Source organism: Hypomesus nipponensis, chromosome 16 (genome assembly GCF_054491055.1).
Source record: "Hypomesus nipponensis isolate SF chromosome 16, ASM5449105v1, whole genome shotgun sequence".
NCBI classification, from domain to species: domain Eukaryota; kingdom Metazoa; phylum Chordata; class Actinopteri; order Osmeriformes; family Osmeridae; genus Hypomesus; species Hypomesus nipponensis.
In genome coordinates, this window is record NC_140376.1 from 3801860 (window position 1) to 3824389 (window position 22530).

At 48.0% G+C, this 22530-nt stretch overlaps 5 protein-coding genes across 7 annotated transcripts; 4 read left to right on the top strand and 1 right to left on the bottom strand.

Moving 5' to 3' along the window:
- The first annotated feature begins 3278 nt into the window (after positions 1–3278).
- On the top strand, positions 3279–5632 carry ahsg1 (alpha-2-HS-glycoprotein 1). Of its 2 annotated transcripts, none has more exons than XM_084675980.1 (7): positions 3279–3498; positions 3586–3696; positions 3856–3940; positions 4113–4279; positions 4419–4535; positions 4646–4720; positions 4822–5632. In XM_084675980.1, exons 1-7 carry the CDS (start codon positions 3298–3300, stop codon positions 5440–5442), a joined length of 1377 nt encoding a protein of 458 aa, XP_084532106.1. In that variant the 5' UTR covers positions 3279–3297; the 3' UTR covers positions 5443–5632. The 2 variants fall into 2 exon arrangements, with proteins under 2 accessions (XP_084532106.1, XP_084532107.1); XM_084675981.1 differs by having other exon boundaries at positions 3859–3940.
- Positions 5633–6654: 1022 nt separating this feature from the next.
- Positions 6655–9918, top strand: fetub (fetuin B). The gene is made up of 7 exons (XM_084675979.1): positions 6655–6938; positions 7315–7428; positions 7611–7698; positions 7943–8109; positions 8351–8464; positions 8612–8695; positions 8872–9918. Exons 1-7 carry the CDS (start codon positions 6738–6740, stop codon positions 9577–9579), a joined length of 1476 nt encoding a protein of 491 aa, XP_084532105.1. The 5' UTR covers positions 6655–6737; the 3' UTR covers positions 9580–9918.
- Positions 9919–10988: 1070 nt separating this feature from the next.
- On the top strand, positions 10989–13687 carry LOC146254427 (fetuin-B). Its single transcript, XM_084676116.1, has 7 exons — positions 10989–11280; positions 11691–11804; positions 11964–12042; positions 12256–12422; positions 12524–12640; positions 12798–12893; positions 13131–13687. Exons 1-7 carry the CDS (start codon positions 11080–11082, stop codon positions 13419–13421), a joined length of 1065 nt encoding a protein of 354 aa, XP_084532242.1. The 5' UTR covers positions 10989–11079; the 3' UTR covers positions 13422–13687.
- A 153-nt stretch (positions 13688–13840) lies between these two features.
- senp5 (SUMO specific peptidase 5) lies at positions 13841–20270 on the top strand. Its single transcript, XM_084675883.1, has 10 exons — positions 13841–13929; positions 14475–15955; positions 16585–16694; positions 16954–17097; positions 17207–17254; positions 17400–17477; positions 17800–17937; positions 18066–18149; positions 18341–18391; positions 18525–20270. Exons 2-10 carry the CDS (start codon positions 14821–14823, stop codon positions 18633–18635), a joined length of 1899 nt encoding a protein of 632 aa, XP_084532009.1. The 5' UTR covers positions 13841–13929; positions 14475–14820; the 3' UTR covers positions 18636–20270.
- A 38-nt stretch (positions 20271–20308) lies between these two features.
- Positions 20309–22296, bottom strand: ncbp2 (nuclear cap binding protein subunit 2). Of its 2 annotated transcripts, none has more exons than XM_084675884.1 (4): positions 22135–22296; positions 21586–21767; positions 21042–21180; positions 20309–20654 (listed from the first exon to the last, which is right to left on the bottom strand). In XM_084675884.1, exons 1-4 carry the CDS (start codon positions 22207–22209, stop codon positions 20559–20561), a joined length of 492 nt encoding a protein of 163 aa, XP_084532010.1. In that variant the 5' UTR covers positions 22210–22296; the 3' UTR covers positions 20309–20558. The 2 variants fall into 2 exon arrangements, with proteins under 2 accessions (XP_084532010.1, XP_084532011.1); XM_084675885.1 differs by having other exon boundaries at positions 20309–20804; positions 22135–22295.
- Between the last annotated feature and the right edge of the window lie 234 nt (positions 22297–22530).

A 22530-nucleotide genomic window follows, 5' to 3' on the forward strand; every position in this document is an offset into this window, starting at 1 on the left:
CACAAACAGACCCCAAATCAATACAGATTCGATGAGATCATTATTTGGCCGGTCCTTTTCCACAAAGGCCTTGTCAACCCTTCATACTAACTGAGACTACTGTCTCAGAACACAGTGCTACAAGAGCTTAGAAACTGGCCTGATGCCACTGGCCTGCAGGTTGACCGGCAGTCTGCTCAACTACAATTATACAGGCTGTATATTAGTCAGACAGGCTTAACTACAATTATAGAGGTATGTGGGTCGGAGGGGAACGAGGTTATCGCTTTATGTGAGTAAGTGAGGGAGACGGTAGCAGGCAGACAAGGTCAACAGACAGATCTCTACCGTGAATCAGAGTTTCATTTTGTCAGCTGGTAGTTTCCTATCGCAGCTAGCTAGGTAGCTTTGTTACGTCTGGACCAGCGGCTCCCCGTCGACGCTCGGATTCGCCAGAGTACTAGGGCGGCGCTGTCAGTGCGTTGGGCATCATTGCGCACACCTGTGTTACCCTTTGCTCACCTGTTTTTGATTATCATTTGTAGAGTATATAACCTGGGTTTTTGTTCTACTTGGTTGTCGGTTATTATGCGTTACACTGTCCTGTCGTGTCAGAGATTTAATTTGTGATCCGGATCATGTGCCTCGGTCCGTGTGAACTCTTGGAAGGTTATTAAAACGGACCATCAAATCTGCACTTGCCTCCTCATTCCTGCAACTACCGTAACAAGCTTGGCTAGGTCAGCTGCATGGTGTCACACTAGCTGCATGTGGCTGCGGTCTTGGCTGGGGTCAGCGGCCCAGAAGAGATTGCCACACACTTCATTTGCAGAAAAGACACTGACACACAGGACAAAGCCAGTGAGTGGGCTGGAGGTATGGGGGCACATTTTGTAATCCTCGAATTGTTACTGTGTGGATGCCCTCTGATTCTGGGAACTGATTTAATCAGTCGGTGACACTATGGCCACACATCCACACACACACCTAGGAGACCAAACAGTTCAATATTAGCACTAGCTGGTCTGTTGGACTGAACAAACAAATGTCCTGAATCAGCAGAGCGATTTCTACAGAAGATCTTATCACTGTGGTCAACAAGTAATCCAGTGCCTCAGATTGATTTTATCCGCCCTTGTGGACCATTGACACTATCTCTGTTGTTAATTATTTATTCACCTGTCGGATCCTACCCCTTAAAGGTTAAGTCTTAAACAATGTGACAGTAAAACAAAGAAACTTTTGATATTACATCGTAAGTGATTTGACAATACGTTTTTTTATTTTTTTTACCCTCCTGTTATCCTTGGGGTCAATTTGACCCCATTCAACGTTTGACACCACAGAATACATGTTTAACATCATTATTTTTGTTTCTTATTCAATGACTTTTCCTAATTTAATGTGGACAACAAGGTAAACATAAACTTAACATGATTATGTTTTTAAATGTCCTCTACCCATTTTGGAACATCGGTGTTCTTTGGGGTCATTTTGACCCCAGGCAGTTCTAGCTGTATGAAACATACAAGAAATATCTAAATTTACACACATTTGTTTTAAATGATATAGGGGTCACAATAACAAGTACTTTTATAATGTTTACAAAATGTCCCTCTGCTGTAGGGTCCTAAACTAACACATTAGTACTCTATAGTATTGTGAGAACCACTGATAATTTCCATTACATCGGAGGGTGGGAAAACATAATTCACCCAACATAGGGGAGGAACAAACAAATACAAGCTTCCAGAGCAGCCTTATAAACTTCATCTTTATTCTATGTGTGCTCTCTCAATTGAAAATGAGCTGAAAGCAAAGTCTGCTGTCAATTATGTTTTGTCACGGGTCTTTGACAGGGAAAGTGACAGAGCAGACATAGAGGAGAATAGAGAATAATGTTGAGGACCCTGATTATGAGGCATCCTCTGATGAGAATACTACTCTTAGTATCAACCGTCCTGTTATGGCTCAACCACCCGCATATACATACCTTCCAAAAATGTAAAGTTATTATGGTTCCCCTCCCCACTTGAATGATAGGGTAGACTTAGTGCTCCTAATGTCATCACAGTGGGTTCAGGAGCCACCAGACACACTGTCAACCAAGTCCAAACAACTCCATCAATAGACAAATTATTTGTTTGTAAACATTCGGGATGCGCGCGCAATGTGGCTGCAGAAAACCGGGAAAGGATAGCATTTGAAATGGCAAAAGGACCACACGGATAATACAAATAGTTAGATTTAAAAAGACCAAAAAAGTTGAGGAGGGCAGCCTTTAAGAGAGAAAGCGATTACCCATTGATCTGTCGCATCAGAATTTTGATTCAGGTCACGAAATTCTTGAAATTTTAGTGAGAATGTCGCCCAGTACAGAACGCATAGTGGAGCGGCAACCATGTCTTCACGTCATGTCACAAAGTTCATAATTTTACAGTCAATTCTACATCTGAAAAGTCGAGCAGGGCAGCTTTCAAGAGATATGGGAATTCTGCTTTAAGCCAGCTGGTCCGATTATTTTTCTGATTTGTTTAAACTGGCAATCTGAGTGACACTGCGTCCCCGTTACACTGTTTTGACGTTAGCCTCAGGCAGACTCGCTCAGTCACTGGCAGTGTGCACAATGTTGTATTTCACTCCATACTACACCAGAAACGTCAGGGAGGACTGCCTAATGTAGATACGAGCCTGATGAAGATAGCCAGCATTGCAGATTTATTTAACCGAGCCTGTTTCATTCGTAATTTGCCTGAGAAAGCGACCTCCGTCAGCAAGGCTAGTTGTGCCCGATCACTTGGTCAGGGTCAGGCTATTTAAGGGTATCGGGGTCAAGTGACTTTTGTGCATAGACAAGTGAAACGTAAATGTATTTGTCCAAAGGCCAAGAGCCTCAAAAAGTTAATATCAAGCCCTGCAATCCAGTGGCCAGAGATATATGATGACCTGATTGACACTCCAAGTGTAATAGACCGGGGAGAAGTTCGTCTTTTGCAACTGACATGCGCAGTTGAGCCTGCTTGACAGTTGTGTGACGTAGGGTAATAATTGGTCTATTGTAATGTATGTGTAATGTATTCTGATTCTGGGGGTTAAAGTAGCTGGGGTCAAATTGACCACAAGGACGAAAGATGTTAGTAAATTTTAGGATAACAGGAGGGTTAAAAGGCTAATTAGTTTCTCGGAACACACACTGAGCTGGAGCGACTTGTCTGTTTGTGAATGTGTGTGTTTGCTCTACGGAGTTGACATTGGCAGTACATTCACAAAAACTGTTTGTATAAATGAGAAAAGCAGCACTCTGTCTCCTACTATGCCATGAAGGGACTGGTCATACTGTTGATTGCCGTGACAGTGGGGGAGAGAGGTCTGGGTGATGTATTGCAGGAGGGGGTAACCTGCGATGAGAAGAGCGATGGTGAACCGGCTGCGAGGCTGGCCATGCAACATATAAACAAAAACCATCACCATGGATACAAGTTCAAGCTTAGCAAGTTCCGTTGCTTCGGGATGGAGAAGGTTAGTAACAAGCTCTGTGGGGTGTGTGTGTGTGTGTGTGTGGGTGGTTATGGACTGTGTTTTGCGTTCTTTTGCACTGAGGAACAGGAGGGACCTGGGTGCATGCTGCACCTGGGTATGGACCTTGAGGAGACCACTTGTCACGTGGTCAACCCCAAACCCTTTGAGGAGTGTGAGGTCCGAAGGATGTCTGAGACAGTGAGTCATACACACACACAAGTTCACACACTCTTACAAACACTCGCCCTCTCCGACACACACACACTCACACAGTAAAGGCGGGGCGCTGAAACCTTAGCTTAATATCATGAGCCTATCTAAACACCTGTCTTATCTCACTGTGTCTTCTGCTCGCAGCAGGTTAAGGCCGACTGCAACGTGACAATTAGCGTTGCCCCGGAAACCCCCACTGCCGTCAGCTACGTCTGCAACACTGAACCCAGTAAGCGCTCCTCTCCCTCAAGACTGACAGTATAATCCCCATGTGAAGTTCTGTAATGCTGCTATAACCTCACGCCTGGTTCAAACACATACTACCAGTTCAGACATTGAAGCAGAGGGCAGGACAGGTGATCCTCCAGTACAAGTTGCAGAGTTGTGGTGTGTCCTGTTAGTGGATAGAAGGACGTTGGTGAGAATGTGCCCTGACTGTCCCATGCTGATGCCCCTACACCATCCTGATGGGCTGGCCAGCATCAAGGCTGCCCTGGCCAAGTTCAACCGAGAGGGGAACCACACCTACGCCTTCAAACTGCTGGAAGTGGGACGCCTCACGAGTGGGGTAGGGGAGGACGTGTCGGTTGGCTGATATTGGACATCCATCTCTTTTGATCTCCCCTTTCTCACATGCACTGATACACACCCTCACGCACATGTTTTTAGAATGTTTACAAGATGATCTATGTCTCTACATCTCCAAGTGGATTCTCGGAATGGACAGGAGCGAGCATGCAGAATTTGCTATAGTAGAGACAGACTGCCCTGCCAAAGCAAGAATAGACCCACAGGCCTGCAAGTCGTTGTGCCCCGACCAAGCTGTAAGTCCATTTGAGCTCTTCTCTCATCTTCCCCTACCCTCTTTACCTAAACCTGCGGATATGACATCACCATCACTTTTTCCCTCTTCCCCCTCGTTGATTCTGTATAGCGTCATGGCTACTGCAAGTCCTCTCAGAGGAAGAACCTGGAGGTGACAGTGGACTGTGATATCTACGAAGCAAAGGTAACCCCCTCTTCTGCAAAGTCACACACACACACACACACAGAGACATGGCTTTATGGACACTTGTCCTTTCACCTCGTTGTCGTTGGTTCTTCTAGTAGAACTCCACCCAACCATCTGGAACAGATCCTCACAAGTGCAGGCCCCCTATGGGCCATGGTCCAGCCATCCATCCCCTCCAACATCCATGGCATGAGGGCCATGGAGAGGGGCACCGCCCAACCAGACTCCCACACCATGATGGCCATGGTCCGGCCATCCGCCCCAGCAAACCTCCACACCATGATGGCCATGGTCCGGCCATCCGCCCCAGCAAACCTCCACACCATGAGGGCCATGGTCCGGCCATCCGCCCCAGCAAACCTCCACACCATGAGGGCCATGGTCCGGCCATCCGCCCCAGCAAACCTCCACACCATGAGGGCCATGGTCCGGCCATCCGACCCAGCAAACCTCCCCACGGTTGGAGCCATGATCTTGTCATCCTTCCCCCCAAAGAAATCCCAGCAGGCCATGAAATCGTCCGTCCCCTCCCCCCACATCCCCTCCCTGGGGACCAGCGCCCTGTTCCTCGCCCCTTCACTCCCTGCCATGGTTTTGTGAAGATCCCCCCCTCCATTTATCCCATCTGCCCCTTCCCCCACATCCACCCCCACCTCCTCCCCCACATCCTCCCCCCGCCCTCACAAGGTGAAGTCCGTCCTCATCCCTTAGGGGCCTGAACAAGTAGAGAATGGTATGTACAGTGCTGCCACCTACAGTAGTTATTTGACGATGTGTTATGTAACAGTCTTCGACGTTGCGAAACATTGGCGTGTGGGGCATTTTCATGTGTGGACCTTCTGTTGTGTCAGTGAAATGTTTAGGTTCTGGCGATGTCACTGGCACAAAAATAAAGAACATGAATCCGTACTCCATTGGTCTCTTTGTATATGTTTATGTGTTGATATTGATGGTCTTTGGGTGCTTTTCTGTACAGAATGTGACTATTCTGCATGTGCAGAGAAGAAAGGGGAGGGGAACATGTCAGCAACATACAGTAGAGTATTGCTACAATACTGAATATTGATGCGATATTTTATACACTCGACAAAACACGCAAGGATCTACAGTAAACCCTCGGAAAGCAAAACCTTTTCCCTGCAGTCAGGTTCAGTCCAGTCAAGTCATGTTTACCCATCGTTTACCCATCGCTTTTCTGTGAAAATGACTGTCAGTTGCCTCAGGACAGTAAACAGAGAGTACAGGTTCACCCCGAGTTCAGTTAACCTCAATAAATCACCTTGCTCTTGTTGCAGCCCGCACAAAAAAGAATAACCGACCTCTTAAAATAAAAAAAACAAAAAACTGTTGTGACTTGACAGTCTTCCTCAAGATATTGTAATAATGAAATAAGCCAGGCTATTACAAACATTTTCTCCGTAAATGAGTGAGTAATATGTAAGTACCTTTGTTGCAGGTCCTCGTTTCAACAGGAGAAGCCTAATCTGTCAACACAAACCGAGAAGCATTTGCTAACTCTAATTCAACAATTCAGGATTTGAAAGACAGACCAAGACAAACACAGAGACTTGAGACGTAATCACTTTGACGATTTCTTAAACTGTTTCGCCTCATTAGCACACACTACGTCTTAACATGCTCAACCCCTGAAAATACAGTGCCACTAAAAAGTTCACACTGGGCTGATACTGGGCTGATTGACTGATAGGCTGCCTAACTAGGTGCAATCACAGAGGTATGTTGGAGGTGAGGGAAAAAGGTTATCACCAGCTACCCTGGAGGGAGGGAGGTACAACAGGGAGGGGGGGGGCTGCCTCAACAGCAGTGTGGAAGCCAGAGAGGGAGGGGCTCAAGGTGGGGGTGGTTGGAGGAGCAGAACATCTAGTGGGAGTAGACAAGAGCATATAAAACCCTTTCGGTTCCTCTTCTGCACACCTTTCCCAGTAGCTTGTGTGTGTGTGTGTGTGTGCTGTGACAGACTCAGGGAACCAGACAGACAGACAGACCTCCAACCATGAAGCAGTGTTTTCTCTTGCTGCTGGCGGGCCTGTGCGCCCACAGCGTACCGCTGGATCCCGGCATGACTCCCGGCTCGTGCGAGGACGCGTCAGCGCTGGGCGCAGCTGGGCTGGCGCTCACCAAGATCAACGAGGACCGCAAGGAGGGCTTCGTGTACAGCCTGCACCGTCTCAGCAACGTCCACCAGATGCAGCACGTGAGTCACAAACGCCGCAGAACGCTCAGACGCTGGCGAACGCACACAGCATCGGCCCAAAAGTGTGGAACAATTGTTTGTCATTCTGTGCAACTCTACTGCAACTGAAAAGCATTTGAGAACAAGTGAAACTGTTGCTGCGGTTCTAGAAATGTATCTGGGGTGGGAAAATACAGCAATTTCTTCTTTTTTTTTTACACATGCAGTAGTATAACATATATGGTGTTACTAGCCCATAAACTTTCATGCACACCCAATACCTGACGCCCATAGAGGGAAACAAAGCTAACCAACCAGAGCTGGCAAGGGAGCAAGCCAGTGACAAGAAGTCTGTCTTTAATTGCTGTTGCTGCGGGGCTGTTCTCTTCTCCTGTAGGGTGAGACGGGGACGGTCTTCTACCTGACCCTGGACGTCTTGGAGACGAGCTGTCACGTGTTCAGCAAGAAGGATTGGAAAAGCTGTGCTGCCAGGGAGACTACTGACAGACCAGTGAGAAAACAAACCCTTCAACTTCTACGGCCAAAACATGAAATCGAGCCTAAATTAATCTGTAAACCCAGATCCAAATAAATGTAATATAACATATTGTATTTTAAATCTCTATGGATTATGTACTGCACAAAGGCAATCTACAGTTTGCAGTTTATCAGATCTAGTGTGTTTTCCTGTAGGTGTACGGTCAATGCAAGGCCACTATCTACATCAGCAAAATCCATAGAGTGGTACGTCTGTACAACTACAACTGTGTGGTGAGACCAGGTAAGAAAAATACCTCTCTGACAGCTGAAACAGGGGTGGGGGTGGTGGGGGGGGGGGGTTCACAAAGCAGACTGGAATCAGTTTACAACTGTGTATTGTGAATTGAGTCCCACCACATTTGATTTCTCTCTCTCTTTCTCTCTCTCTCTCTCTCCTACTCTCTCTCTCTCTTTCTCTCTCTCTCTCTCTCCTACTCTCTCTCTCTCTTTCTCTCTCTCTCCTACTCTCTCTCTTTCTTCTCTAGCCTCTGCAACCAAGATTGGAGCAATCTGCCCCGACTGCCCCTCCGCCACAGACAAGAGCGATGAGAACATCCTGAAGGCTGCCACCCTCTCCATGGACAAGTTCAACGCTGAGAGCGGCCAGGCCAACTACTTCGCTATGGTCAACGTCACCCGCGCATCCATGTCGGTGAGGACGAGGACAGGATCGATGACTCGACACGCTGCACAGCACCACTTGATGCAGTACACAACGCATCGCACGCAAGCAAAGACTGACTCACTTCCACATACACTATTACATGTATATAGATGTGAAAGTCGCTTCACATACAAGCGTCTTTGTCATGTAAAAAGCAAAGGATGTTTTGCCCCACGGACCCTGTCCGACCACTGACCTCTCTGTGTCTCTGTCCGTGTCTGTGGGGTAGATGGGCATGGCCACCTTTTACAACGTGGAGTACACCATCCAGGAGACCACCTGCGCCAACAGCACAGACAGAGCCCAGGCCACCAAGTGCCCTCTGATGGAGTGCGAGTTTGCGGTAATTATCATCTCAGAGACGGCCGTGAAAACGTCCCTGGCAGCTCCTGATGGACAGCAGAGTGACTTCTCTCTATCTCTCTCTCTCTTTCCGTCTTTGTGTCTCCTTCTCTCTCCGTCTGTGTTTCCATCGCTTCTCTCTCCTCAGCACAAGGGTCACTGCAAGGGCTGCAACTCGTTCGCTATGGGTAACGAGCATGTCACTGTGGATTGTGAGATCTTTGAGCCTGAGGTAAGGTTATCTCCCAACATTTGATTCAATTCATTTTATTACTGTAATCCCAAAGGAAAGTCAAGTTTTTAGTCAGATGAAAAATGTACAGCACCATTCCCAATATTGCTGAGCGGTGGTCTTGTCGATTTGTTGTGGTTGTTCACGGTGTCTGTGTCGTGTTCGCTGTCTTCCAGTCGGCTGAGAAAGAGAAGAAGCTGCACTTGCTGGGAGGAGAGACAGACCACAGCCACACAGATGCCCACAACCACGACCCCAAACACGACCACGCCCACGCTCCCACCGACGCCCACACCCACGACCACGCCCACGACCACACCAAGGACGCCAAGCAGGGCCACGAGCACGGCCACGCCGAGGGGGAAAAACACGACCACACCAAGCCGCACGTTCACGACCACGACCACGAGCACACGCACCACGCCAAAGCTCATGACCACAGCAAGGACGTCGGGCCTCACCAACATCACCAGTACGCCCACGGCGACAAAAGCCACACCCACGAGCACGACCACGAACTGGCCCTGGACCACGACCACAGTCACGCTCACCTGCACGAGCACGAGCACCATCACCACCACCACGACCACGACCACAAGGCCACTGCCCAGCGTCAACCTGAGGGCAAGGTGACCGTACTGCCAGCCCTGGACCGGCCCACGACCCTGCCAGCCTTCCCTGACGAGAAGCCTGCGGGCCCAGTGGGGGGCGTGACGCTGCCCCTGGTTCCTGATGCAGAGATCCCCGGGCAGAGAGAGCCCACCATCCTGCCTTCCCCCTCCGCCATCTCCCCGCAGTGCCCTGCCCCAACCAAGGAAGAGGAGGGGGGCGACTTCATGAAGATACTCTTTGCTGAGGACCCCCTCTTCAAAGCCAGCGCGTGATGCGCGACGGGACTGACACTGAACTGACACAAACATGTACGGACAAAAACACAAACGGCATCCGTGCAGAGAGAAAAGAGGGCTGGGAAGAGGTGGCAAGGGTCTGAAACAAAAAACCTGTTGATGTGAACAGTTAGAGTTGGACGGCTGACTGAGAGAAATGACTTGTTGATTTCTTCCCTCAAACTAGCTAGACCATGACTTCATCTATCTCTGAGACTCAAACCACATCTGTGTATCCATGTTAACATTCATGTCAGACACAACTCTGTTACTGTGATTACTATTGCTACAGTGTTCTGTCTCTGCAATACAATAAACATCAAGGATGCACATCAAGAGACTGTTTTCATTTAATTGTCCCATATTTACCATTGATAAACAAGATTTATATAAGAATTTGTTGAAACTGCTTTGTACAGATTTGCCAACTCAGGACAGCACATGATTATATACAAAAACATGATGACTGATACATACAGGAGCAAAAGAAAACCATGACTGTGAATATCCCTCTCAGTTTACATTTGCTCACATTTAAAAATAATTCAGACTACAAGTATGGAGAGTTTATAGTTTACATCCTTAGTATAGGGATGTAAAATTAATCGTGTGCTGTCATATCTATGAAGAGGTTCATTTACATGACTTATGTAGTTAGCAGGAGTGATATTCAAAATATATTTAAATGGAATGCTATCAACTAGACTAGAATAATAAAAACAGAACAGAACTCTAAAAGAACAGAAAATCTTTGTAATGGGCCATCTGTGATCAACGTGTAGTGACCTTTGAGACCAAGTAAATCAATGTTTGGCAGGAATGACTCACTGCTTGAGCCAAGTTCGCTAGGAAAACGAGCATGCTTCACAGCAACCATACTGTACAGCTAGAACACCGTGTGTAGCGCACACGCACCCTGTCACGATGAGGGGTGGGGTACAGGACCCAAACGCAGGCGAGTCGGCAGCCATTGTCGAACAAAAGGGTTTATGACTCCAAACTGGGACACAGACAGAGTACTCACTGGGACAAAGGGGGTAAATAACAAGACAAAAGACTGGACACAAAACAGGAACCCAAATACACCGAAACAAACAAGACACTGGTGGACACAATGAAAATAACGAGAACTGAACAAGACACAGGTGAAGACGATGAGACAGGGAAACACAAAGGGCAGGGCAAAACCAAAAACAGGGGGGGCAGGGAAGTGGCCGTCCCAGGTCTCTGTCTGCACACGTTTCCCCCTTCACCAGTACTGAACCCTCTGATCCATAGATGAACAGGCAGACCCTTATCACAGGTCAACAACAGATAAACCCTTGTTTGCCCCGCACCCCTCACTCCCCCACAGGTGAAAGTCCAGCACTCTCCAATATGACCTAGGGTCGAGGCTGCCTCATGGTTATTCCTCACACCAACCACTGTTCCTACTGTAGCTAACGACTGCCACTCCGTAGGCATTACCACGCAAAGCTAACAGGGGGGCAATTCAGGATGTGGGGCTGTGTGAGGCTGCTGGTCCTGGGCGTTTGCTGCTGGCAGGAGGGCAGTGCCAACCCTGTGGAGCCCACCGGGTGCCAGGGCATGGAGGTGCTGAGGGTGGCGGAGGAGGCCCTGAGTCAGATCAATGCTGACAGAACGCAGGGCTATGTCTTCAGCCTCAACAGGGTGTATGATGTCAGCCAGGGGGCAGGGGTGAGTTGCTGAGAAGTTTCCTCTCGAACGAGAGTTCAGGAATGCTTTCGTTTCTTGGTTCTAGTGGCTGGTTTGTTTTCTATTAGTAGGAGAATATGGTCTTATTACCTAAGTGTCTCCGTCTTTTTATCTGTGAGTCTCTTTGTCTGTGTCTTTGAGTCTCGTTATCTGTGTCTGTGAGACTCTTTGACTTTGTGTTTGTCTACCTTTATCTGAAACTTTATCTCTCTCTGTCTCCTTCTATGCCTTTCTGTGTCTACCTCTGTCTACCTTTGTATCTGTATGTCTGTGTGTCTCTGTCTGGGGCTGGGGTTTTCTGTGTCTCTTCTCGTCTCTCGCTGTCTATATGGTGTCTACTTTAAGCCTGTATCTCTGCGTCCTTACATGTGTGTCTGTGTCCGTGTGTTCAGGAGAAAGGAGGGGTGGTTTTCAACATGACCATCGACGTGCTGGAGACCCACTGTCATGTGATCAGCAGGAAGCCGTGGAAAGCATGTGTGGTCAGAGATGTGTCAGACGTACCTGTAAGTATCACGTGATAGTGCCGCTTAAGGCAGATTGGCTGCAACCATATTTCTTCAAACTATAGTTCCCCACTTTTAGAGAGAATTGATTTCATAATCCTCCAGCATAGGCTTTAAACCTTTGACTCCCAGACATGAGCATCTGTGTCTCACCTACAGGTTTACGGTCAATGCGAGACATCTGTCTTTGTTGAGAAAAGCGTGGTGCTTCACAGCTACAAATGTGCCATTCAGCAAGGTCAGCACAGTCCTGTTCCTAACAGTGCACCCAGAATAGTTTGTCTTGGCCGTAATAAAGACATGCATGACATTTTCTCGAATGTAAGTTTATCCATGAGTTTGTTAATCGTTAGAGAATCACACTGAATCGCTAACTGTTGGACCTAGTGGGCCAACCTGAGGCAGCTGTACTTTGAACCCCTCAACCTGTGTGACCTGTGACCTTGTCCAGTGCCAGCCACGGTCATCGTGGACACCTGTCCGGACTGTCCCACGGCTGAACGTCTGGATGAGCCCGTCATCGTTGAGACGGCCAACCTGTCCCTGCAGAAGTACAACAGGGAAAACGGCCTGGCCAACTACTTCACCCTCCTCAACCTGACCGGAGCTAGCATGCAGGTGGGCCACCAAAGGGCCTTTGGGAACAAAAACAACATGTAAACATGTTTGAATAGTCGTTCCTAGATTGGTTCATAGTTATGGTCCCTTGTCCTTTGCAGTGGGTGGAGGGCCCGGCCTACTTTGTGGAGTTCACCATTCAGGAGACTGAGTGCTCCAAGGAGGCTGGTACTACAGCTGATCAAGCTCAGTGCAAACTCATGGACTGTCAGTTTGCAGTGAGTAGCACACTATCCACCTACTACTGATATGAAACCGTCACACGAAAAACAAAAAACGACCTGGTAAAGTAGGCCTATGTGACGGAAACGCAAGTACTGCGGTGCGTCAGAGTTTTCCTGATTTTGTTTCCTTTCCGTGATTTCTTTCATTCAGCATAAAGGCTTCTGCAGAGGCTCCCACACCACAGTGGACGACGTTTTCGAGACCAAACTGCCGATTGGGGTCAAGTGTGAGATCTATGAACCTGAGGTGAGACTCCAGGCTGTGTGGATGGCTGTGCCTGCCTGGGCTGTGATGTGTGATGTGATATGATATATCATATGATATATATCATCAGATATGATATATGATAGCTAATTATACCATCATTCCTGTCTTGTTAGTTAGTTAACTAGATTTGCCATTCACTCTTTTTGGGCCACCTTCGTACGTATTTAAATGCATGTTTCTGATTGAAGTAATGCAATTGTTGTTTTACTGTCTCAGGCTGCAAAGGTGGAGGAGGAGGCCCATGCCCAGGGAGAGAGTGGGCAAACTGGGCACCACAGTGGGGAAGCTGCTCATAAACACAAACACCTTCACCCCCATGAGCACCAGCACCGACCCCTGCCGCCCCAGGACCCCAACCAGGCCTCCCCCAGATTGAGGGGCTCACTGGGGGTAGTGATGGTGCTTCCTCCCCCCCATGTTCCTCCCCCTTCCAGAGTCTCCCCAGCTGCCAAAAACTGTCCTGGGCAGCGGAAACTCACCCTTGGCCTGGAAAAGTTTAAAATCTGATTCGCTCAACACTGTGTACCAACACGTATCAAGTAGAAGCTGTGAGACAAAAAAGGTGCTTTGGAAACTGCAAGCATGCACTGAATGACAAAATAGTATTGTGTACAGACCATTTTATAGAACAATTCCCCAACATTGCACAGTATGAATGATGCCATTGGGATGCAAGGCATACAAATAATAAAAGTAAGGTTTGCTGATGATCCATTTATGTGGGAGCCTGATATTAATTGCGATATGTAGAAAAAATAAAAATGATCTCCTTCTGTCTGGCTCTAATATGTTGAGTTAAATACATGGTCTGGAATATGTTTATAGTAGTAGTAGCATAATAGTTTCAAGCTTCATAACAGTACCGCCCGTACTTCTCTAGAGGGCGGAAAAGGCTGGACCTACAATGTGCTCATGAATGTGACGCAATCAACGAGCGACAACGATCTGGATTGTTAGACCACAGATTGTTTAAAATCGTGGTTGCAGTGAAACTTATCTTATTGCACACAATCAGGTAATGATTTGTTTTTGTTTTTCTTATTAGCCGTGTTTAGTAGTGCTCATGCAACCGAATGAAACAGTAGTTATCCCAACCGCCAGTACGACACACGTTTTAGAAAGTCTTGAAAATGTAGCTATTTGTGTTGCCAGGTTTCTTGTCATTGTTATGGTGGTTACTCTGTTTGAATATGAAGCATTTACCATCAATTAACTTAACGGAAGGTGTCCACAAATGAAATTACCTGGTAAATATATATATTATGCATTGCATGCATTGTCGGTGCAAATTAGCACGGTGTGAAAAAAATGACGGGCTGAGGGCAGCTAGCAATAGCTGTCTTGGTGCGTTTGCTTGGAGCAGTCATGTCGACTCTTTGCCGCATGTCCTCGTTGATTCTACACATTTTCATATTTGTGGCCAGTAGTGAGCGAGGCACATCTAAAGGATACATGCATTTTGGTGCAAGGCAGCACTGTATATTACAATTGTATTCTGTCATATTAAGCCACGTTAGTGTTTCTTACAAACTAACTCTTTCTGTCTGTAATTGCATGCAGCGTCCACACAGTGAAGAGACACCGCCACAAAAATGTACTTTGTGAGACGTGGTTGATTGTGTGGTGACCTTCACACAGTCAGAGCTCTCCAGACACCCTGTTCCAGCCAGCTAATGCAAACCTTAAACAAGTCTGTTACTGTCTAGAGCTGCTGATTGACATCTCGGGTACCAAAAAAATCAAGCCAGAGGCTCTCTCTTGGGCTTCCTGGCTTGTCACACAAATCCACACCCCAAGCAGTGGTTTTGCAGAGCCTGGGAAGGCTCATGGTTGTGGAGCTGTAAGAGTCAGCAGCTCTGCCTAGGAGGAGCAGAGGGGGGATGGGGTAGGGGCTGAGGACAGAGCCATGGTACACAACGGCTCAGTCCCCCCCCTCACAGCAACACCCCAGACTCCAGCTCTATCCCCGGAGCGAGGGGCCGCCAACGGCCGCTCGTCTGGGAGGAGACGGACACCCAAGTCATGTGACTGCTGTGGACCCCACGGCAAAGGCCACGATGAGAAGACCCACCACAGCGGGACGCCCGGGCGCAGGGGTGCGGGCCAGTCGGGGAGGGGGCGGGGCCTGTCGGGGAGGGGGAGGGGCCATCCAGGCAGAGGGAGGGGTTACTCGGGAAGGGGCAGGTCGCTGGAGCTGGGAGACGTCCCTAGAAGGAAACCTGGTCGTCCGCCCTGGAAGAAGACTGTGGAGATGGCGGAGCAGGTGGAGGAGACCAAAGAATCTCTGGTGGAGGAGCTGACGGACTTTGAATGTCCGTCCCCCTCACACCCTCCAGGGGAGCAGGGGGGCAACTGTGTGGCTGAGCTGGGGACTGGCATGGAGCAGCAGACGGGGCCCGTCTCTGGGGAGTCTGGGTCTGGCACTGGGGAGTCTGGGCCTGGCACTGGAGAGTCTGGGCCTGGCACTGGGGAGTCTGGGCCTGGCACTGGGGAGTCTGGGCCTGGCACTGGGGAGTCTGGGCCTGGCACTGGGGAGTCTGGGCCTGTCTCTGGGGAGTCTGGGCCCGTCTCTGGGGAGTGTGGCTCTGGCACTGCTGGGTCAGGGGTGGAACCTGGAGAGGAGGGTTCGAGGGAGGACTGGTTATTCCCCTCAGGGGAGGAGCAGCTGGAGGGTGTGTGTGACCCGGGGAAACCCCCGCAGACGGGTGGGGTGATGGAGGTGGAGCAGCTGCCACCACAGGCAACTGGAGCTGTCGTTCTGTCCAACGGCACCACGCCAACGCCGCCATCACCACCTACATCGGTGGAGTCTGCCCCCATGGAGTCTGCCCCAATGGAGGTGGAACCATTGACTGTGTCCACTGTTTCCCCCATCCACATACTCCTGGACACCACCCTCCATCCCCACGCTCTGTGGGACCACTGTACGTACTGCAAGCCTGGGACATGGGCGCGGGAAGAGGGCAACTCCCCACCAGGTCAGCCCTCCAAGCCCTGCCCTGCAGACAACAGCCATGAAGGGATCAGAGAGATCGTCCACGGTGAGGCCCCTTGACCGCACTCTTCTGTGGGATGCGTGCGTCGGAGAGTGCGTTTGTGGAAGTCTTGGGTCAAACTGGGTGTTTGTGTGATGTGGAAGAGCAACGAGGAAGTGTTGATGAACGCTTTCTCTCTGTCTCTCTCTCTGTGACGAACGCTCTCTCTCCCTCTGTCTCTCTCTCTCTCTGTCTTTATCTCCTTCTGTCTTTCTGTCTCTCTGTCTTTCTCTCCTTCTGTCTCTCTCTGTCTTTCTCTCCCTCTGTCTCTCTCTGTCTTGTCTCTCTCCTTCTGTCTCTCTCTCTGTCTCTCTCTGTATCTCTCTCCTTCTGTCTGTCTCTCTCTGTCTCTCTCTCTTGTCTCTCTCCTTCTGTCTGTCTCTCTCTCTCTTGTCTCTCTCCTTCTGTCTGTCTGTCTCTCTCTCTCTTGTCTCTCTCCTTCTGTCTGTCTCTCTCTGTCTCTCTCTCTTGTCTCTCTCCTTCTGTCTGTCTCTCTCTCTCTTGTCTCTCTCCTTCTGTCTCTCTCTCTGTATCTCTCTCTGTATTTCTCTCCTTCTCTCTGTCTCCTTCTGTCTCTCTTTCTGTATCTCTCTCTGTATCTCTCTCCTTCTCTCTGTCTCTCTCTGGATCTTTAGAGTTCCTGGAACACTTCTATGTGAAGTACGGGAGCTTTATCCCCTTAAGTGAGAGTGATATCATGGAGCATCTTAAGAAGACTTGCAACTCAGAACTCAACAACAGGCAAGTTGGCTCCTGCTCTTCCCCTCCCCCCGTATCCTGGTCTCTCCCTGGTTAGCCTCGACTGCAGACAGGACGGCTGGCAAGGCTCACCATGCTGACTGTTTGACTGCCGTTCATTTGTCCAATTAGTTTTTGGGATGGATCAGATACACACTAACAGTGTGGATAAACACAGGGTTTAAACTTGAGTAGATCCATTCAGTCAGCGAGTTGAATTTATACTCTGGTGTGACCCCCCCATCTTTGTCTGTCGGAGCAGGAAGCTAAACATCCATTCGGAGGTGGTGAAGTACAAGGCGGGGCTGGCCTCAGCTCCTATGACGTCGTTCATGGTGACCTATAACAAACACACTCTGACCCTGGAGGACCTAAGCACACTGGATGAGCAGAACTGGGTCAACGACCAGGTAAGTTAGTGCCGTACTTTGATCAAGCAGATGAATGGATAGCTGTCGATAATGGGTGGATGTAGATGTGGACGGTCTGTCTCTAGATCGCTCTGTGCTCTGTTTCCAGGTCATAAACATGTACGGCGAACTGATCCTGGAAGCGACTCAGCACAAGGTGAGACCGGGCTCCTCGCTGTCTTCTTGTGACTCTGTCTTCGCTCACGCTTCCCCATCTTTTATCCATACGGTATCTCGCACTGCGCTTCCCCCCCCCCCCCGTTGCCATGGTAACCGAGCTGTGCTGTCCTCCTCCTCCGCAGATCCATTTCTTCAACAGCTTCTTCCACAGACAGCTCGTGGCCAAAGGCTACGAAGGGGTTAAGAGGTGGACTAAAAAGGTAATGTCTCACAGGGGGGGGAGGGGGGGGGGGGGGGGGTAGTAGTAGTGTATGTCTGTGGATTTATGTTTGTATTTATTCAGAATACATTACATTTACATTTAGTCATTTAGCAGACGCTCTTATCCAGAGCGACTTACAGTAAGTACAGGGACATTCCCCCCCGAGGCAAGTAGGGTGAAGTGCCTTGCCCAAGGACACAACGTCATTTGGCACGGCCAGGAATCGAACTGGCAACCTTCTGATTACTCGACCGATTCCTCCACCGCTCAGCCACCTGACTCCCCTGAGAATAGTAGTTAAGGCAGTGCGTGTGTTACAGGTGGACTTGTTTTCCAAAAGGCTGCTGTTGATTCCTATCCATCTGGAGATCCACTGGTCTCTCATCACGGTGGATATGACCAACCAGCACATCAACTACTACGACTCCCAGGGCATCGTCTTCAAACACACCGTTGACGTGAGTGTCGTCATCCAGGTCCCTGGTGGAAAGCCCCGGAAGTACACACACCCTTTAATCCCCGATTTGGTCCATTCGCAAGCATGTCTTGTCTGATATAAGGTTTCTGTTGCCCATGGTCCCTTCAGAACATCATGAGATACATACTGTCTGAAGCCAAGGAGAAGAAGCAGCCTGTCTTCCAGAAGGGATGGAAGATGATCATAAACAAGGTAGGGGGTGTGTGTGTCTGTTCACAGTATGTGGAGGGATGCCTAAATGTGTCCCAGACAATGGGATTGTAAATGGTTGACAGCTAATCCAGAATGTTTGCTTCCTGTGCACTTCCTGTTCTCCTTGGTGTCGATGTTGTGATTGGTTCTGGGGATGTTGTCGTCTGACCTGTGATTGGTCGTCTCCCCAGGGGATTCCCCAACAGAAGAACGACAGTGACTGCGGCGTGTTTGTTCTTGAGGTGAGTCTGGCTTCATCTGGACACTACTTCTGCTGTACTTAATCTCCCACATTGCATTGGCATCTGTGTACAATGAGTAGGAGGAAAAAGGACAACACATTCAAGGTTGAATCTTTGCTTCTCTGTCCGGCAGTACTGCAGGTGTCTGGCCCTGAAACACCCTCTGCAGTTCACTCAGGATGACATGCCCAGGGTGCGGAAGAGAATCTACAAGGAGCTCTGTGACTGTGGCCTGAGCGCCTGAGCCAGCAGCTCTGAGGGCCAGTATCGTCCAACCAGATCCACCCTTACTGCCTGGGTGCTCCAGCACTGCCCTATCAGATGGACCCTTACTCCTATGTAGGGCGGGAGTACTGTCCGATTGGACTGAAACAAACACAATGAGAAGGAAGCTGTGCTATTGACAAGTCGAGGATGTTTGCCAATACGAGATGGAATGATGCCCCCTTATTCCTTAGAGGAGGTTAAAGGCGTCCTGATTGGTCAGTTTTAGCCTTTTACATTTAAATACTTTTCCTAACCCATTCTGAAGCGGGATGCCCCTTCGCTCACCCCGACGCCTCCTCTACTGTTCATGGTCTCAGGCTGGCTGGCTGAGGCCAGGGAGCTGACGTCCGTTCCAAGAACAGACCCATGTGACATTTAATAACCTGTCTACTCGCGTCAACCGTTGAACCGAGATGTCTGGCAGAGCAGACATTTACAGATGAAACTTGAAGGATCCAGTGTGCGGTCTCCTGCTATGTCTGCAGAGGGACGAGGCCAACAGAAGCTGTAAACTGAATGTAACGTTAGGACGGGCTATTGACTGTCTATTCTTAGTTTGCTTTCTTCTGAGCACCTCGGCAGGTTTCGCACTGTTCAGAGCTAGCTATGAGGTTAGCTCACGCGCGGACCAGAGTGAAGAGGGAGCTGGGTTGCAGTTGAATAACGTTCTCCCAGACAAATGAACCATCACCTCTGCTCCTGTTAGAACAACCAGACTCATACAATTATTACAACAGACCCTAGGTTGACTGGCAGTGAACATGTAGAAAACATAGCTAGTACTATTGAACACACTGTATTGCATTGTATCGCTCGATATTATTTTTTAAACACTTCTAGATTAGGCTGGTCCATTGGTGTGTGTTGGTTGCCTGGTATCAACAAATCTGGGACCAGGCTAAGTCATGAAACAATTAAAGTGTTAATGATCACAGCTGAATTATTGAATTATATTTGTGTATACTGGTTCAATTGCTTTGACTTGTGTTGATATAAATTATCTATGGTTTTGATTATGTTGTGTTCAATTGGTTTGGGGTTATTTGGACTAACTACCAGTGCAATCAGACCTTGAGGCTGAATCCATTCTTCAGGTACATTCATTTAGTTCTATTGGTATCTGAACCGTATTGTAGGTAGTGCAAATGACCCCAATAGAATTTCTAAGTTTAGTATATTTAAGTTAGATTCAGGTTTTTACATGTTGCTCAAATTCCTAAGTGACATTTGCAATTCCAACTCCAGCCACAAAGCTTTCATCCAGCTATAGCTGAATTTGATTCACATATGGCAGATGTGGTGTGGTTAAGATAGTGACTTTAATAGTGATAGGGCCCCAGACCATATAGACCTGGAACAAGGTTACCCTGACCACAGGTGAGGGTACAGAAGTAAGACATGTGCTTAAGGATGCCCTTGTGTTTCGTTTTTTGGTATGTTCGATGATGTAAAACAGTACTACTGTGACTGTGGCATGGAGCCAATGTTCTGGGAACTTAAAGTGGGCCTGTCAATGTTGACCGCTTGAGCTGTACAATACATATAAAGATATGGTCCTCTTACGGAGTGTGTAAAGTTACTTGAAGCATAACAATAAAGCTGTCTGACAGTGTCTGCTTCTGACCTTGTACCGAGTAAAAGGAAACGAGGTAACAAAAACGACGTTTATTAGAAAACATGCACAGTTTGGGTGATGAAAACATGAGTGGGAGATCTACACTATCAGCAACTTCAGACTAAAAGGGAAAAACTTAAGTCTTCTCAGAGCACAGAAGTTACAAAATAAAACAAGGTGGTGGTGGTGGTAGGAGTAACCCCCCCCCCCCCCCATCCCCCTTTGATAAACGAGTTTAAACCTCAGATCTACCCCACATCTCCGCTTCAACTGAAAACTCAGCTGCTAAAAACTCTGGCGTCCCTCTGGCGCTCTCTGTAGAGTTAACTTCCCGTATCCTCCCCTGGCGGGGTCATAGTCTTGTCTATATTCATCCCTCACCTGAAAGAGGCACACACACACACACACACACACACAGAACATAGAAGGACACAGGAACAGGAACAAGAGCACAGCCGCTCGTTATCGAGACACTACTTTTCCATATCCGCCCCTGGCGGGGTCATAGTCTTGTCTGTATTCATCTCTGACCTGAGGAGAGAAAGACACCCCACTTGTTTCTGCCACACAGCAAGACTGTCTCCTCGTGAGAGATCAGAACGCAGTCTTTTAAATTACAAATATCAATAGAAGTCACGAGAAAACATCAATAAAATATTTAAAGATTTTAAGCCCTCTAAGTATGTCTCCCAGCCAATCACCAGACACACACATTTCAGCCATGAGAACACATACCCTCCCATGTTTACCCCGAATCCCTGGACTTACCTGACCCCCTGACTTGCCACGGCCATACTGCCTGCCTTCTTTAAAACCGGCGTCCCAGTCTGTCCTGATGATCCTGTCGTCCAATCGCGTCCCGTTGATAAACCTCATGGCGTGTTCAGAATCTGCACGTGTGTAGTACCTGGATTGGGGTTAAGGTCTGGGAACTAGAGAATGAGCCAGACAGTGGACAATACACAGTGTGTTTGAAGGCATATATGTCTACATTAATAATGTATTCATTTAGCAGACCCTTTTAACCACAGGGATGTACAGGGGAAGATTTGAACCTGCAACCTTTGGATGTATAGTAGAAATTACAGAGCTATACCCATCCTATTGAGATAGTTGAGAGTGATTGATACTGTATGTGGGATATGCCTCAGAATAGTAACCCTATTTTTTTTTCAATTTTGCCTTGAGTAGCAAGCAAACTATCACATTTCTACCTGGAGTGGACTTTCATAGACCTGCTTGAACCGAGAAGCTTATCAAAAAAGCCCAACCAAACGTTTCGACCCTAGTGAGGAGTCAAAGTGAAGGATACTCTACAAAGCAGAATCCACACGCTGTCTTCTTCACCTTGTCCAGGCCGATGATGATCCTCTTGACGTCTCCGCTCTTGGAGAAGAGTTCGTAGACCTGCTCCTCTGTGGTGTAGAAGGACAGGTTGCCCACATACAGCGTGTTGCTCTGTTTCAGCAGATTCTCCTGCTCATAGCGGTTACCCTGAACACAGAGCGTACGGCAAACATAGGGAGATTAGTAAGGAGTCGTAACCAGCACATTTACACACCGTTCTTGTTTGATTCAGGTCCACTGAAACGTTATGGATACGAACCAAACACATACATTTCGACCTTCTAAAGATCGAACCAGTAGATGTGCTTTAATTTTGTTTCTATCAACGGCTTTGATTCAGATGTGATGTGTATATATCACTCCAAATGGCGTTCTTAGTTAATAGGAAAGCATACGTTTCCTCAGTCTGGCTGGGGATATATGCCAATTTACAAATACCATCTAGCTCTAGCTAGCTAGCCAAACACCAGTGAGATCTTCACTAATTCAGTTTAAACTTGGTCATTTGATTTACCTTGAAATGCTGGTCTCTGTATTGGCTTATGTCAACGTAAGAGTCACTATAAAGAGCATTCAACTTAATGGACATTTTGATTTTAACTTTACTGAAACTTCGACGTTTGTTTTTCTCAACTAGCAATGAGCCTGCTCTCGCGGACTAGCAGAATGATAAAGAAAGTGACTTCCGGTTGATTTCACGAAATAGTTTCAAAATAAAGGATGAGACCAAATTAACTTTTATTTGACACTCTATCATTTGGACAGTCATGTGATAATTGTATTTATACTCAACAAATCATAAAATAATAGTTCTTTATATCCCAAAATTGAGTGATTTTTGCCAGCGATGTCACATGTTTTGGCACAACTCTGAGGCCACCCTCTTATTCTGAAGGCAAATTCGCAAAAC

What these genes read in the sequence shown, in the direction of transcription:
- LOC146254427 (XM_084676116.1), top strand. Translation starts at nt 11,080, where the DNA reads ATGTGGGGCTGTGTGAGGCTGCTGGTCCTGGGCGTTTGCTGCTGGCAG. An exon ending in TGACCGGAGCTAGCATGCAG is followed by an intron (nt 12,423 to 12,523) that starts GTGGGCCACCAA and finishes TGTCCTTTGCAG; the next exon opens with TGGGTGGAGGGCCCGGCCTA. An exon ending in GTGAGATCTATGAACCTGAG is followed by an intron (nt 12,894 to 13,130) that starts GTGAGACTCCAG and finishes TTACTGTCTCAG; the next exon opens with GCTGCAAAGGTGGAGGAGGA.
- senp5 (XM_084675883.1), top strand. Translation starts at nt 14,821, where the DNA reads ATGGTACACAACGGCTCAGTCCCCCCCCTCACAGCAACACCCCAGACT. An exon ending in GATCAGAGAGATCGTCCACG is followed by an intron (nt 15,956 to 16,584) that starts GTGAGGCCCCTT and finishes CTGGATCTTTAG; the next exon opens with AGTTCCTGGAACACTTCTAT. An exon ending in AGAACTGGGTCAACGACCAG is followed by an intron (nt 17,098 to 17,206) that starts GTAAGTTAGTGC and finishes CTCTGTTTCCAG; the next exon opens with GTCATAAACATGTACGGCGA.
- fetub (XM_084675979.1), top strand. Translation starts at nt 6,738, where the DNA reads ATGAAGCAGTGTTTTCTCTTGCTGCTGGCGGGCCTGTGCGCCCACAGC. An exon ending in TCACCCGCGCATCCATGTCG is followed by an intron (nt 8,110 to 8,350) that starts GTGAGGACGAGG and finishes TCTGTGGGGTAG; the next exon opens with ATGGGCATGGCCACCTTTTA. An exon ending in GTGAGATCTTTGAGCCTGAG is followed by an intron (nt 8,696 to 8,871) that starts GTAAGGTTATCT and finishes GCTGTCTTCCAG; the next exon opens with TCGGCTGAGAAAGAGAAGAA.
- ahsg1 (XM_084675980.1), top strand. Translation starts at nt 3,298, where the DNA reads ATGAAGGGACTGGTCATACTGTTGATTGCCGTGACAGTGGGGGAGAGA. An exon ending in TCCGAAGGATGTCTGAGACA is followed by an intron (nt 3,697 to 3,855) that starts GTGAGTCATACA and finishes TTCTGCTCGCAG; the next exon opens with CAGGTTAAGGCCGACTGCAA. An exon ending in CGTCTGCAACACTGAACCCA is followed by an intron (nt 3,941 to 4,112) that starts GTAAGCGCTCCT and finishes GTGTCCTGTTAG; the next exon opens with TGGATAGAAGGACGTTGGTG.
- ncbp2 (XM_084675884.1), bottom strand. Translation starts at nt 22,209, where the DNA reads ATGTCCATTAAGTTGAATGCTCTTTATAGTGACTCTTACGTTGACATA. An exon ending in ACAGAGACCAGCATTTCAAG is followed by an intron (nt 21,768 to 22,134) that starts GTAAATCAAATG and finishes CTCTGTGTTCAG; the next exon opens with GGTAACCGCTATGAGCAGGA. An exon ending in GTGGCAAGTCAGGGGGTCAG is followed by an intron (nt 20,655 to 21,041) that starts GTAAGTCCAGGG and finishes TGCCTCTTTCAG; the next exon opens with GTGAGGGATGAATATAGACA.